We start from the raw sequence: 16,331 nt of genomic DNA, 5'->3' as shown, positions 1-16,331 counted from the left end.
TGTGTGTATATATATATATATATAAATATTGTATTCATAACATCTAACTTTGATCGATCTTTGGCGCTCTCTATCATATGTATATACATTTATATGATCAGATCTTATTTCTTATTTATATTGTGTTTATTTTTATACGTGAATACTTTATAACATAAAGTTACAAAACTTTTTTTTTTAGGAACATTTCTGAATTTTTAGAAACTTATAAAATAGATTCATGAAATTATACGTTATACTCTATGCAAAAAAATTGAAGGATCACCTAATCCACTTTCAAAAATAAGTAAATATTCAAAAGAATGTAATTTCGAAAATAATCATAACGACATTTAAAAAAAAAACATTTAAAAAAAAGCATTTTAAAGCTTGAAATAGCTAGTTTCAAGATCGATAATTGATATTATTCGATCAGATATTATTTGATTTTTTATGGAACTATTATATATGAACAGAAATGGATATCCATCGGTATCTGAAAATTTTGTACAAACTTTACAAAGGTATATGGCGTAAAATAAAAATCGCACACAAATTCGATTTACAGCAGCCGAAATAAGGAATTTAACAAAAATGATCCCTTTTACTTTAATGTTGAATAACTCATTGAAAAAAAATCATACAACATTTAATAAAAAAGCAAATTGAAGATAAAGATTCACTCTTTCGACTTCTATAAACCGCATTTGATTGCGATGTTTAGTTCATGCCATAGACTTTTGTAAAGTTTGTATAAAATTTTCATATTTAACGGATATCCATTTCTTTTTGTACAGCTCCGTAAAAATCAAGCATATTAAAATATCAATTACTGATTTCGAAAGTAGAGATTTCAAGCTTTAAAATGCTTTCTTAAAAATTTTATTATAATCTATCTAATATAAATAAATTTTTGACGAAGTTCCTCTATCTTGAAATTCGCCTACTTTTGAACAAACGATTAAGATTATTTAAAATCGATAAAAAGGATCAAAATTAAAATGGATCTCCGTGAAAAATGATCGCGAAACAATGTTTGGTAAAACGTCTTAAAGCTTAAGACATAACTTTTGAATGCTTCGAATTATATTTCTCAGCAAAAATTTTATTATGAATTCCGCTAAATATAATATAAATTAAACTTTGTAGAATATAAATTAAACTTTGTAGAAAAGAATAAATTTTGATGTGCACGGCTAAAACAAATTTTTTCTGCAAGTTTTTTCAATTGTACTGTACAGCTTAACATTTTCTACTTAAAATGATTTCTTAAGGGGAGAAACTCAAATAAATAGCTAAAAATTCATCAATTTTTGGGAATTTATTGTGAAGAATGTATTGAATCAATCTTTTTGAAAGTTTCAGTGTATTTTATTATTTAATTGTAGATTTGAAAAAAAAATTTATTTTTCTAATATATATTTAAATATCAATGTTATAGGGATGTATGTCCAACTATTAAAAAAAAAAGTGCTTCGCGCCATGAAGTGTAGGGACTGCTGTCTTTATCTGAAATGAAAAATTCAAAATGTTAGTTAATAAATATACGTTCAATATCATATATGCCTATATAACCTATTTTTAAATTAAAAAAAGGCAAAAATAAAAAAATAGTGACATTTAAAAAAAAGCTGCGTTTTAAAATAAATAATACTAAAAAAACAATTATTTATTTCAAAAATATTTATAAATAAGTTCGTGCTATGAAGAAAGAGAAAGAGAGAGAGAGAGAGAGAGAGAGAGAGAGAGAGAGAGAGAGAAAATGCTATAGAATATGTAAATGCAAGAAGAAGTTCGTTGTTTAAAAATTGAGTTCCATGCCGCTCGAAAATTGTCGAGAAAAACGCGTAATTTTTTAATAGAGAAAAATAACATTTTTTAGAAACTTACAGCTGTGCAAACTTATGCTACTGCAATGCCCGGTTCGTACACTCCTTCTTCTTCCACAAAATGTAGTAATAGAGTCGCTTCCCAGATAATAAAAAAGATGCCTTTTAGATTTCTAAAAGATATTTAATCATATCTTGCATTTTTTATAAAAAGATATCTTTTAGAGACTTAACAAATGCAACAGTTTATCTTTTAAATACCTAAAGATATCTTAAAGATATTTTGAACATATTTTAAAGGCATCTTATAGAATTCTAAAACATATCTCTAAGTTAAAATCATATAAAAGATGATTTGTTAGATATCTGGAAGCTGTCTTTTAGATATACGAGAGATGTTTTTGACTCTAATATGATATTCATGGGATCAATGTGCGATTTTTTATATTGCTTTTTTATAATATAATTTGAAGATTAAGGCTGAAAAAAAACTTTAATTGTCCATAGATAACCCTACAAGAGTACTTTTTTTACGTTATTCTTGATGTGAGAATATACGAAAGTTCAAAGGGAGACGCATACGTGACTAACTTGTTTTCTGGGTACCCCTTTATTTTTTATTAAATATACATTTACTGAGTTTCGGATAGTATAAAAGTAAGTACACGTAAATATAGAACTAAAAAGAATTATATTTCAATGTAATAAATAGTAGAAATTTTATAATTTCTGTCATTCTTCAAAGATCGCTCAGCCAAGAGCGGATTTATTGCTTTAAAGCAAGTGTTGCATCATTGTCTAAATTAAATCCTAATAAACTTAATTATACACATTATATATATTTATATATGTACAATCCTTTATCTACTTATATTATAACTCTTTTATATTGTTCAAATAATAAAATTTTATTTATTAATTGTAAACTTATAATATGTAGATTCTCCAAAAATGTCAATTTTCGAGTTCAAATAATTATATTTTTTTGAGCAATTCTACTATTTTTTTTTTGTTAGTCCAAAAGGTCAACTAAAAAAATCCTACGGATTTTGTTTGAACATTAAATTTAAAAATTTGAGAATTTTTTATCCAAAGTAATCATTTTTTGCGAATTTTTTCAATAAAATTTCTTTGAAACATTGTAATTAATTGAAGATAAAATATTATTTATTTGATTCATATTTATCTGTTTTTGTCTAACTTCGAAGTATAAATTTCATTTCGTTTCGAGCTAAAAAAGTACGTATTCAATTCAGAGATATAGCATGGCAAAGTTGCAGAGTTTCACAATCCTGGTATTATGAGAAAAGTAACCAAAAGTAACAATATTATACTAGGATTAAGATGTCTTAAAGATATCTTTTAGACGTCTTAAAAATTTCTTTTTAAATATCTTGAACATGTGTTTTAGGTGCCTTGAAAATATTTTCGATGTTTTAAAGATATCATAAAAAATAAATCCATATTTAAAAAACGAATAATAACACAGCATGACAATGTTAAGTTTATTATTCGTTTTCTAAATGAATGGAAACAATCGTCATTTTTGGTACAAGAAAAATATAACTTTTTTATTTTGAAAATATTATTCAATACAATTTCTTTTTATGGAGGGTATAAACCGACATAACAACAAGAATAATACTTAAATCGAAAGGAATTTCCAAAAGATACCAATAACTAATGTGTGATATATAAATAATAAATATAACTATACATATGGATGCTTTCCAGCAATATACATAGGCATTATTAGCGAATTCGATCACTTACACTACACTAGATCAATGCGTATTAAAAAAAGCTGCTTTACATGACATTAGCAAAGTTAAATGTAAAAGTACATAAATATTTTAAACTATTAGTACTAATGATATTGTCACATTATTTAACAAAATATATGTGTATCATACATACATATAACAGTTTTTAATATGCACTAATCCAGTGTAGTTCGAGCGATCGAATTCACAATATGTAATAAACAATGATTCTGTGCTTTCCAATGATGATACAAGTCAACACAGTCATACACAGCTATAATATAAAATGCATATCAGCAAGCAACAATGTATGAATGTATTCCAGCATTGATACAACATGCATGTTTGTTATCACACGATAATCGACAAATCGACCATCGTGTGATTCCATCATACGCATTGCGTATTACTGTATTGCAGTGCATATGACTGTTCCGTTGTTGAAAGTATCCAAATCGCATATCGCGACTTATATTGTACCAGAAAAGAAATTAAAATTATAATATACGTTCAGTTCGTATCTCTCGTTTGTATCTTATAATGCAATTTCGAATGTATTGTATGAAGCAATATAGTACAGTTTTCTTTTCAAGTTTAATCTAAGATGTAATAATTTTTGATACATATTTATTTTGATAGCAATATTTACATTTATTAATACTTAATTAAATAATCATTAATTTAATATATTTGTCCATTTCGGAAATATTCATTAATTCATTTACATTTAACAATTCTTATCTTTTGTTTACATGCTTTCACTTTTCTCACAATAGTGCTTATGTCTTCAATATTATCTAAATAATTTGCTGTAAAGTACAGCTGGTACAAAGCAAAAAAATTTTAATTGGGATAATAAGTGTGTGTTTTTATATATATTGTTCTTTTTTTCTTGTGTAAATCTCTTAGGCCCAGTTACATCAATGTTACTTTGATTTTAAAACTTAAAACTCTCTCTGTTTCTCTTTCGCTTTAAAACGAGAGAGAATTTTAAGCCTCGCTTAAAATCAAAGTAACGTTGATGAAATCAGGCCTTAGCTTAATAAATATGAAAAACTTATTTTTATGAAGTATTGTAAAGTTTTTTCCATAAAAAAGATAAAAGTGAAATATGCTTACACTTATACATATAAATAAAATCCATACATTTCGTATAAAAAGTTTAGCCGATTTATTATTCCATTTTGAGATATATTGTAGTTTTTATGATTTTTAACAATTAATTTCTTTGCCACATCTACAGAGAATAAAAACATATGGAGCTTTGAAGTCATAGAATCTGAGTAACTTTGGAGGATGATTTAAAATCGCAATATGGTTCTCTCTTAGAAATTAGATAAGAAACAGATTTATCTTAATGCACAATTTCACAACCGTAAACATTACGCGATAATTAAATCACTTTTAAATAATTTTTTAAATGATTTAATGATTTAAATTGTTTTTAGCGAAAAATCTGAAAATTTATTATGCACTTCAAATCGTTATACTTCAGTGAAAAAAATTGTAGCGTAATGAAGAAGAAATTGTAGCGTTAAAAAGTTATTTTAAGTAGAAAATGTTAAACTTACGATATAATTAAAAAAACTTGTAGAAAAAAATTTATTTTATTCGTATACGCCAAAGTTTATTCTACAAAGTTCAATTTACGAGGATTGTTGCAATGTTTTGAGCCTCAATATGAAAATGGCATTACTCATCAAAATCCATTCTGGTACTACAATGGCACATGTTTTGAAAAATCTGTGAAAATTGTAGTCATTTTCGTTTCAGTTGTTGTTTGACAGTTATTTGTGCCAGTTGATATCAATGTCTTCATATGATAAAGATCTGTTCTCCGAGCCAAACTTTGACTCTAGGAAATAAGAAAAAGTCATCAAGAGCTAGATCTGATGAATACGGTGGGTGATCAATCAATTTGAACCGCAATTCATAAACTTTTGCCATATGAGCGCCGATATTCGACTTTTTCTATTTTTATAAAAACACTGATATGGACGAGCACAAACGATTGTCAAACAACAACTGATTTAAAATGGCTACAATTATCATAGGTATCTTTCAAAACATGTACGACTATAATTCCAGAATGGATTTTGATGAGTAATGTTATTTTCATGTTGAGACTCAAAACTTTTCAAATGATTCTCGTATATTAACGCCATTTACAATAAAATTTTTGCAGAGAAATATAATTCGGAGCATTCGAAAGTTATGTCTTAAGTTTTAAGACGCTTTATCAAATATTGTTTCACGATCATTTTTCACGGAGATCTGAATTTTAATTTTCATCCTTTTTAATATCGATTTTAAATAATCTTTTAATTATTTGTTCAAAAATAGACAAATTTCAAGATAGAGGAACTTCGTCAAAAATTATTATAAGAGATTTAAAAAAAAATATCTTAAAGCTTGAAATCTCTTTCGAAATCAATAATTGATATTTCGATATGATTGATTTTTATGGAGCTATACAAACAGAAATGGATATCCATCAAATCTGATAATTTTATACAAATTTTACAAAGATCTATGACGTGAACTAAAAATTGCACTCAAATGCGGTTTACAGTAGCCGAAAGAAGGAATCTTTACTTTCAATTTGCTCTTTTATTGAATGTTGTATGATTCTTTTTTTACCAATTCAGTATTGAAGTAAAAAGGATCATTTTTGCTTCAATAACTCTGCTTGAATAACTCATTGAAAAAAAATCAACATTTAATAAAAAAACAAATTGAAAGTAAAGATTCCCTCTTTCGGTTACTGTAAATCGTTGTGTGCGATTTTTATTTCACGCCATAGATCTTTGTAAAGTTTGTATACAATTTTTAGATTTGACACCCACTTCTGTTCATATAGCTCTGTAAAAAATTAACTTGATCGAAATATAATTACCAATCTTGAAAGTAGACATTTCATAATCCAGAGGTTCAAATCTAATTAAGATTTTTTAATAGGCAATTTGAAATAATTTCAGGTATAATTAATAATAATATTAATTAATAATTTCAGATATAATTAATAATAATATTAATTAATAATAAATGTCTTAGGAATAAAATTTATAAGCCTTAAATATGAATGAATCTTCTTTTTTCGAATATTAAACTAGTATCAGCAAGCAATATGAGATTCATTTATGCGACGTGCATAAATAAAGTTTATCATTCTTCCGGGTCAAATGAGTCTTACATATGGATCAGAGAGAAACGTCCTCATATTGGTCACACTAGTGCTGACACTAGTTTAATATTCGGAAAAAGAAACATCATTCATATTTAAGGCTTATAAATTTTATTTCTGAGACATTTATATCTAAAATTATTTTAAATTGCCTATTGAAAAACGCATCTTAATTATTGGATTGTCCGAAAAGTTTGTGCCGACTAACTTATATAATTTAATAAATGTATACTAAAATTTAAATTTTCTGTGTTTCAATTTTCCTTCAAAGTCGGCACGAACTTTTCGGATAACCCAATAGATTTGAACCTGAGACCTTGTGGATTATGAATCTTCTGCGAAACAGAATAATGAGATGAATCAGTTGGTGGAAAGAAAACATAATTGCTTTTTTTATTTAAAAAATTATCTATTTAGCATACATATTTTTTTAAAGCAACTATGTGTTTTTTTTTTACATTAAATTTTTTTTACATCAACTGATTTATCTCATTATTCTGTTTATGAAAGTATTAAGATACGATTATTGAAAAGTTAATAGTTTACGAGTTATTTAATATCTTAATTGTCAATGTATGCCAGAATATATGTTCAAACCCTTGGAAGTTTTAAATTTATGATTCTATTGAAGAGAAAAGGAGTAGAAATGGTAATAGTATTTAGAAGGACTTGACAGACTTTTATCTCACAGGTTTCCGCACAGAGGCGAGTACTGCGAATCGAACGCATCCCTTTGTGTCGCTTTGAAATATGGGTCAACGTTCCGCAAGGACGCTAATGACATTTATTTCTTATGAGTGATGCGATCGTCGGTCCAAATTTCAAGGAATCTAATCCTTTTAACTCGGGACTGGATCACGTGCGATCTCTGAAAAGGCAAAGCTAACGACTACCAGGGTTTAGAGTTTTAAATTTAGAGAATGATAGAGATATAAAATTATTAACATTGTTTATTATTACTAATCATTATTAATCTAGCATAACGGATTACAAATTTAATACATACAATTACAAAAAAATAAAGAAAAAGATTACACATTAATAAAATTATTATTATTACAAACTAATTATTACAAACTTTATACACTAATTAATATGATTACAATAATAAAAAAGAAAAATTTATTACTCGACGAGATTATTATTATTAATTATTTTACATTAAATTAAATCGCCAGAGAATGAAATTTCAGGGTGAGCAGTGCTGACTTTTTTTTCTATCTTGCGTATAGTAGCGGAGAAAGGAGGAAAAAAGTTATAAAAGAATTTCATCGAAACTAAATATATAGGCGGAATTTGAAAGAAATACTGGAATGAACAAATGAGAAGGTTGACTGATAATAGTATTTCTGATTTCGTGGGAAAAGGTTGTAGAATTCTATGGGAACGAGATATGGGTATAATGATCGAGGAAGTAATACTGGGATGTAAACACTTGGTAGTTGCTCTGGGAAAGAACTTTTAGGAAGAGGGGATGTTAAGTGCGGGAATTGTCTGTTTCGTCGATTCCGTTAATTTTAATGACATTTAAAAGAACATTATTTGCACTAGTGAATTATTTATTCTTTAGCGATTAATTTAATTTCGGGACAAATAAATAATCCATGAGATTACAATTTTCTGCTGTAGTAATATTCGCGTCAGATGGCGGAGCCCAAAGAGATGAGGTGAAGTTCATCACTCGATTAAAAAGTCGCGCATAGATTTTTATGAAACGGAAACTATTTAACGTATAAAACTTTACATGATGAAACCGTATGTATGATTGACTGACTGACTAAATGAGCAAAATAGAATAAAACATAAAATAGGCAGCAAAATCAGATACAGAATAAGAACAGAAAAAATAAGAGAGAGTCTCGCGGTGTCATCTGTTTATATCTGAGTTTTTGAAGATGGTTTTTTGATGGGATGTGTTAAGCTGGAAAATCGAGGATTCAAGTTGGTGAGATTTTTTCGCTTTTGGTAGAAAATTTGTTTCTCGTATTATTACTGGCGAACTATTTCCAAAATTGTTCCTCCTACACTACAAATTTCAACCTCTTGAAAACTTATTGGTGACACGTCATCATCTTCTCCAAGGATTTCGGACTTACAGCCGCCCATTGGCGAGTTTAATTTTATAAGATTCGCAATAATGTTCTTTCAAATAAAAATTCTCTTTATTCTTGATCTTGTAAAAAATTCAATTTTATTATAATTTTCATTTTTAGATGCGACCTCGCGGAATTCAATGGACTGATTGCCTAGTCCAAGAACTCTCTATTTTAAGAATCGAAAATACGTCTAGAAAATTCGAGTTATTCGTTATTGAGAGTTTTAAATCGATATTCCATTTCTTCCATTTATAATAAGTTTTATTTGTATTCTTATCTTAGGAGTCTGCGTCCATAGATAAATGGACAAAGGTTACAAAAAGTAAAACTTTTGAATGATCAAAGAAAAGAAAGAAAGAGAAAAAAGACAAATCTTGTTTCTAAAATTTTCTTATCCTAAAATTAAATTCTAAAATGATATATGGACAATGGTCACAGGTTTAAGTTTTTCCGTTTTGAGCAGAGGGGATCTTATTCATCGTCCCTTTCAAACGATCTAGTTACAGTTTCTCGAATTTTCACATTTCTTCCTTTTTTTTCATCTTCGATTTCTCTTTTATTATGTACTTGAACGTGCGTTTTCTCATCTAAACTAGTATTTGCCCAAGTTTTATGATCGCCAACAAAAAATTAAAAGCTCTTGTCATCCTGCATTTATTTTATTACTTCCCGTTGTTGACGAGAAAATGTCCTTCAACATTTTTTTACGCGTTTGGAAATGTGAGTTTTTATCTATCAGGATCTCTGATCTGCATTTGGATATTGCATTTACTGAAACTGAACGACACGTCTCTTACATAATGGATGCATTCAGAAGCGACGACCACTCACTGAGCAAAAAAGAGATTTATCTATTATTAATATGTTTATTTATTATAATTCGTAACATAGAATAAGTGATGGAGCGTAATTTTAAGTCGCTCTATCGTTTACTGAGCGCTATATAACCTTACAGTCTAAACACGGCATTAGAGAAATAATAAATAGTAATAAATAAGAAAGATGATATTAAAGATTATCCATAATAAACAAAATTATTCTACGTTACGAATTATAATAAATAAACATATTAATAATAGATAAATTTCTTTTTTGCTCAGTGAGCGGTCGTCGCTTCTGAATGTATCCATTATGTAAGAGACGTGTCGTTGGAAACCTTCCCAATGATTTTGGAAAGACAAGCAAAAACATAGATATCCAGAATCGCCTGATTCATGGTAATAAAATTTATAACAAGATTACAAACCAAGTTGAGAAAGTTTAAACACGTTCAGTATATACATATAATAAATAAATCTCTTTTTTGCTCCGTGAATGATCGTTGATTCTGGATGCACTCATTGTCACGCTCGCTAATTGATGGTGACTGTTGGTTAACGTTCGCATTTTTTGTTCGCGCTTATCCTAATAATTACCTTGTCGAACGTTCAAAACGAGAACATCGTGGAGTCCACTGGATGTAATAATAAAATGTAAAATAGCTTGTCAACTATAGTTTTTTTTGATATCACTATCTTAATATCTTTTATATGCAGAATAATTAGAGGAATCATATTGTGTAAAAAAAAAATCATACAATTCGATTTAAAAAAGTGTAATCTTCATATCTTTTTGACGTCTCCACCTAGAAAAAAAACAACATGATCAAAATACGTCCTCCCTCTTCCACTTTTATTTGAAACTTGTTTTATATCATCAAAAATAAGCAAGATATTCCAGATGGTCGATTTAAGTGGACCACCCTATATATGAGTTTAAAAATAAACTTCCAAATTAAATACTAGTACTTACATTTTGTTAATATCGGCACCATACTCTGCTTGTATGATCAGTTCAGCTAATTTACATCGTGCATTATTATCTAAAGTAGATTTATAGAATTCAAGTATAGCTTTTTCTGTTTTTTGGAGAATTTCATAAATGTACTAAAAATTAAAAGAAATTAATCTTATTAATTAAACTGATCTATATCTCGTATTAATCTAATGCGAGATTCTGTCTATTATATTAGCTATTCATCTTATTGAATCTATTCATCTCATTCATTATATTGAAAAATTATTCAAGAACGAAACTAAAAATTTACATTTTCCGAAGGATTATTATCATTTAGTATTATTGGATTATTGTGTTCTATAATTTGTTCTAAACATAACTTTTTCCCTGAGGTTGTTTTTACCGTTAATATCTTTATCTCATATTATTAATGAAGATTCCGGATAAATATTCTGGTTCTGAAAATTAACTTATTGAAGTGGAAAGTGAAATCACTGATATAGTCTACAATTACATCTATACATATTTGTTCTTGTATGTTTTCATTTTCCTTAAAGATAAAAAAATTCCGAAACTAATATAAGCAATATAAATATAGAAAAAGATTTGCCTATCTCTCATCTATTAATTAAATCATCTATTTCTCCGAGAAATTGAGTTTCTACAGATTAGTTTGAAATTTGAATATTATGTTTATAAATATTATGAAATTGAATATTATGAAATAATTTTATCTATGATTAAAATTTCAAAGAGCGATGCTGAAATGGAGATATTCACCTTCAAAGTTTCAGCTTTTAACACGTAAACTTCTATACCAAGCCTTGCTGAAATAACGTTTTAATACTTCGCGGTCTCCTACAAATTTAAAAAAAAAATATGTAATGTAGAAATAATTATAGAAACCTCATTAAAAAAATGGGGAAGCCTAGCAATGCCGTTTCTAAATTAGAGTAGTTTATGTAATTTGATAGAAATTCTCCTTCTCGCACGCTGAGTGGCGAGACAAGGACACACTGTCTTCAGTGTGGACTAGTGTTCATGCACACAGGTACATTAATGCGTATGTGTGTACGCTCGCCTCAAAAGTTTCTCTCTTCGGAGAGCACGCGCGGAGAGGCATATTCGTAGATTGTACGCGATTAATTTTCTAACGCAATTGTAGTCAGAGAAATATCTTAACTGAATTTCTATTCTATAGAATCTTTACAAACCTCAATAATAGACTTTATTTCTTTTCTCAATTTTAGTTGATCGCCTATATTGCTTATGACAGATGGAATTGTGTCGGAATAGTTATGAAAATTTTAAAGTTTCATAATCAATCTGTTTTTTTATAAATATGTGGACAAATATTTTCTAAACATGCACTTATATATAACTTTCTAAACATCCAATAATTGTATTTCCAGATGTATTTCCTTTTTATTATTCATAAATAATGCAATAAGATGCGACAGTTTCATGTATTCTTACAACGTTCCATAATACAATAACAAAATAAAAAGTCTTTTCACGATACTAATCGACGCGTGTGTTATAAGCAAATTGCATCTGCAAATTCTATGAAACAAATCAAAGGCTCGAACTATGCACACAACTAGATATATATATATGTGCGCTTAGAATAATGAGCGTTTCACATATCTTTAACTATTAGATTGTCCGGAAAGTTTGTGCCGATGTTGAAGGAAAATTGAAACGCAGAAAATTTAAATTTTAGTATACATTTATTAAATTATATAAGTTAGTCGGCACGAACTTTCCGGACAACCCAATAGTAAGCGTGAGTCGCTTTTGCTTTTTGAAAATTGCAACTTCATTTATAGTATGATGAAATTACTAATAAGAAATTAATTCTTATTAATAATTTAATTCTTATCATACATATATACTTTATATCACGATTGTCGCAACTATACGAATATATAACTTATCCATAATAAATAATCCCCCAACCAAGTTTTGTCACAACCGGATCGCGTCTAACTACATTGACATAATTGACACATCAAAGTAATTAAATCAACCACACATTCCTATCACATAATGATAATTATAGAGTGATATTGCTCACAACTAAATATTTTTAGTTATGTGAACTATATCTTTTTTTCCATGTTTAATTTACAAATTTTTTTAAAAAATTTAAAATTAATACAATTAGAGAGTATTGAATAATTAACTCGATTACGAATTGTCTTACATTTCAGCAGCTTTCTTTCGTGTTTTACAGCGTATGGATAACAGTGGTGGTCATAAATGTGCATTACCGTTCGCCGCAAACCCATGTAATGAAGCCGTGGGTCCGACGCGTGTTCATCCAATTGCTGCCGAGGCTGCTGGCAATGCGCAGGTATAATACGCCATCGCAGAGAATCAATTACGATTTCAGGCAAGATATATTCTTCTGGCATTTGTGGCCTAGTCATTGGATCCACGCCAGAGCGGGCATTAGAGCACTCATTAGTGTTTCCTGTGCACGTGACATTAGTGTCGCGTTCTCAGTGAGAAATGATTATGGAATCGACATCGAATCGACATTGATTTCGATTCGACATCGAATTCATCAAATCGACATCGAATCGACATTGATTTTGTCATTTCTCACTGAGTCATACCTGCAAGCATTAATTAGCACCATTTCACGGTGCATCACTTCTGCATCGCGCTGCATCGTGAGTAATCGTGTCTGCCTATCATTAGTCGCATCTCTCCCTACTGTGTTGTCATACAAATAAAATTTCCTGATTCCCAGCGAGATATCGTTTGACATCGACGATCAGTCATTGACAGACCGTATTATTTATTCAACCAGAAAATATTCAATATAATGAATGTAGTACAACAAAACTATATTCAGATATTGTTCGAATCTTTCTGAAGAAAAAGATTCTTTCTCGATGATACAAAATAATGAAATTGAACATAATGTTCTATAATTCCATTCAGGAATTTTATTTTATGATGCGTAACATTATTTTGGCGCAACGCCGTTACATCTTACATACATGTACAATACAATACTTATATAGCCGGTCACAGAAAGATTGCAATATCTTTTTTCGATGAGTTTCGGAGTGCAACTTAACCGCTCATCGAGCGGTTGGTTCTTATTCATAAATCCACAAATAAGAACCAATTACTCCATGAGTAGACTATATTCCCATCGAAAAAAGATGTTGACCTTTCTGATCGGCTATACAAGTATTGCGTTGTACGTACATGTATGCAAAATATAATGACATTACGCGAAAAAAATGTTGGACATTATCGCATAATCAGCCATGCAGAAACTTCATACAGAATTTAGAGCTGCTCTTCATCATTCGACATTACCCAGTCAGAAACAGTTCCTCGAAAAAATGTCGAAACGATATGTCTTTTCAAGGAACTGTTTTTGATTAAGTACTTAAATACATACATCTCGAAACATTCGCAACTAGAAAGTTCGGAGCATGTGTAGTTATGATACATACTCGTTTGATACATACGAGTATCATAAACTTGACTCTAGAAAGCAATAAGTTATTCATTGCTGTACATGAAGCTTAAAGCTGGCAGTCAATGATTTTTATTGTAATAATTTGTTAATTACTCCCCTAGTGGAAAAATTTTGCTGAAATGTTTTAAAACACTTTTCAGCGAAATTTCAGCATTTCAAAAAAATTTCAGTTTAATTTCAATGATTTTTCAATATATTAGATGAAAAATTTATTTTCAACAAATTTTCAGCAATTTCATTGAAATGTTCCAAAACGTGGAATAATTGCAACGAAATTTTTTCACCAGAGGAGAAAAATGTCGACTTCGGAACTATGAAAATATATAAGAGATATAATTCTTGCGATTATAATAATTAATTTCCAATCAGAATGATTAGTTGATTGACATTGAATCAGCATCGAGCAATCATTTCTGGCTAAGTCAATCTCTGATTAGAATTTAGAAAAATGTGCAAGATATTAGCTCGCACGAACTCAGCGTACTTACAGACATGCTCTCACAGTTCCGGAATCGAATCGAAACGAAATGAATTTCCGTATTAGATAAACCATATTGCATTTTTTTCCATTCTAGGCCAGAGGACATCAAGCCAAAAAAGGATAAAAATCTGGTGACAGTTGGAGTGGGAACGGACAATCATCAACGAGACCGATCATCAACGTCCTCGACCCCAGAAGTAGTCGAATCCTCCGGACCCTTTCCGAATGAGATGCATCCTCGGTGCGTGTCGTCAAGACTTGGAATGCTCCAAATAATATATATGTATTATTTGGTGTATTATATGATGAGCTGCCCTTGTAGAAAAGTACTACTAAACACTAGGCTTATTTTGAGGCACTATTGTACTACTACGCTACTGTAGTAGTGCAGAAGTATTCAGTAGTGTTGAGTGCTAAGATCTTCTATATCCACGTTTCGGTAAGATACAAAATGCAGGAAACGATTATGCTTTACAGAAACTAACTATTAATAACTCTATTTAAAAAATGCACTTTCAAAGACTCTACGAGTACACTCTGATCGAGCTAAGTGATGGTGATTTCATTTACATATGTCTCTTTATAGGGATTCGCGTCATTTTCTCTTTCTACGGAAAACAAGTCCATCTCATGACGAATCTCTCTTTCTAAAAATACTTTTTTTAAAATAAAATTATTAATAGTTAGTTTCTGTAAAGTACTAGTTTCCTGCATTTTGTATCTTGCCGAAACATGAATATATAGAAGCTTAGCACTACTCAACATTACTGAATATTTCTGCACTACTATAGTAGTGTAATAGTGCTGTAGTATAGTAGTGCCTCAAAATATTCCTAGTGCTCAGTAGTATTTTTCTACGAGGGTGGGGCAAGTTGTTACATTTACAATATCTCGCTTGAAACATCTATATATACGCAAATTTAAGATTACAATGAAATTAAATATGAAATACTTTTACACAGGGAATATTTATTTTATAATATAAAATAAAAAAAATATATTATTATAAAAATTTTTTCTTTAATTATAATAGTTATTAAAGTTAACATTGGAAAGCCATAAAATTAATATTACATGCATTTGCCGCTTTTCTTATAGATCAGGTGATCATCTTTAACTTCTTTTCCCGCTGTCGCATAAGTTTTTATATTTACAGATCCTTGTTTGCTTTTTTTTTTGTCAAATCGCATTTCTCATTCCACAGACTGTTATAATTAGATTGCTAACTCAATGATAGAAAAAGATGAATCTGATTCCGAGCTGTCTTTGTTTCAATTCACATATGCGTATGTATGCGTCCTGTCTCTGAATATCGCATAAATTTATGTGAACACTAATGTTATTATCTGTGTGATTTATATATGTGAGAGTAGAGTAAACACAAATATGGCGCTGCCCAGCGTTGTCTTCAAATGGATTGCGTTTAGCAGAACGTTTATTTTGCAACTGTTGGAAATTTTCTTCGCGCTGATTGGATTATACTTTTAGATCTAGAAAAATGATCCTATCTCAGCAGACAATCATAAAACAGTTGCACAACAGTTAAGTGGTCTGCTGGACGCGATTATGGAAACAACCATGGAAACAAAGCAATTTATTTATAGAAGTCTGTGCGTTCTATAAATAGATTGTCTTTATCTCCATGTATTTTGTAGAAGAAAAAAAAATTGTTTTCAATAGGATAAGTTGTTACACTGTAACAATCTACCCCGATCGAA

General features: G+C 29.3%; 1 protein-coding gene across 1 annotated transcript in view; it reads left to right on the top strand.

Annotated features, from left to right (window-relative positions):
- Positions 1-16,331, top strand: part of LOC108686511 (acetylcholine receptor subunit alpha-like) — a 42,825-nt gene that overhangs the window by 22,435 nt on the left and 4,059 nt on the right. The window contains exons 9-10 of the mRNA XM_018191896.1: positions 12,864-13,022; positions 14,708-14,854. Coding sequence (XP_018047385.1) covers positions 12,864-13,022; positions 14,708-14,854 — 306 coding nt within the window. The remainder of the gene's footprint in view (positions 1-12,863; positions 13,023-14,707; positions 14,855-16,331) is intronic.

Source organism: Atta colombica, unplaced genomic scaffold, assembly GCF_001594045.1.
Source record: "Atta colombica isolate Treedump-2 unplaced genomic scaffold, Acol1.0 scaffold1, whole genome shotgun sequence".
Taxonomy (NCBI): domain Eukaryota; kingdom Metazoa; phylum Arthropoda; class Insecta; order Hymenoptera; family Formicidae; genus Atta; species Atta colombica.
Note: the sequence above shows the minus strand (reverse complement) of the source record. Positions and strands in the feature narration are given on the sequence as shown.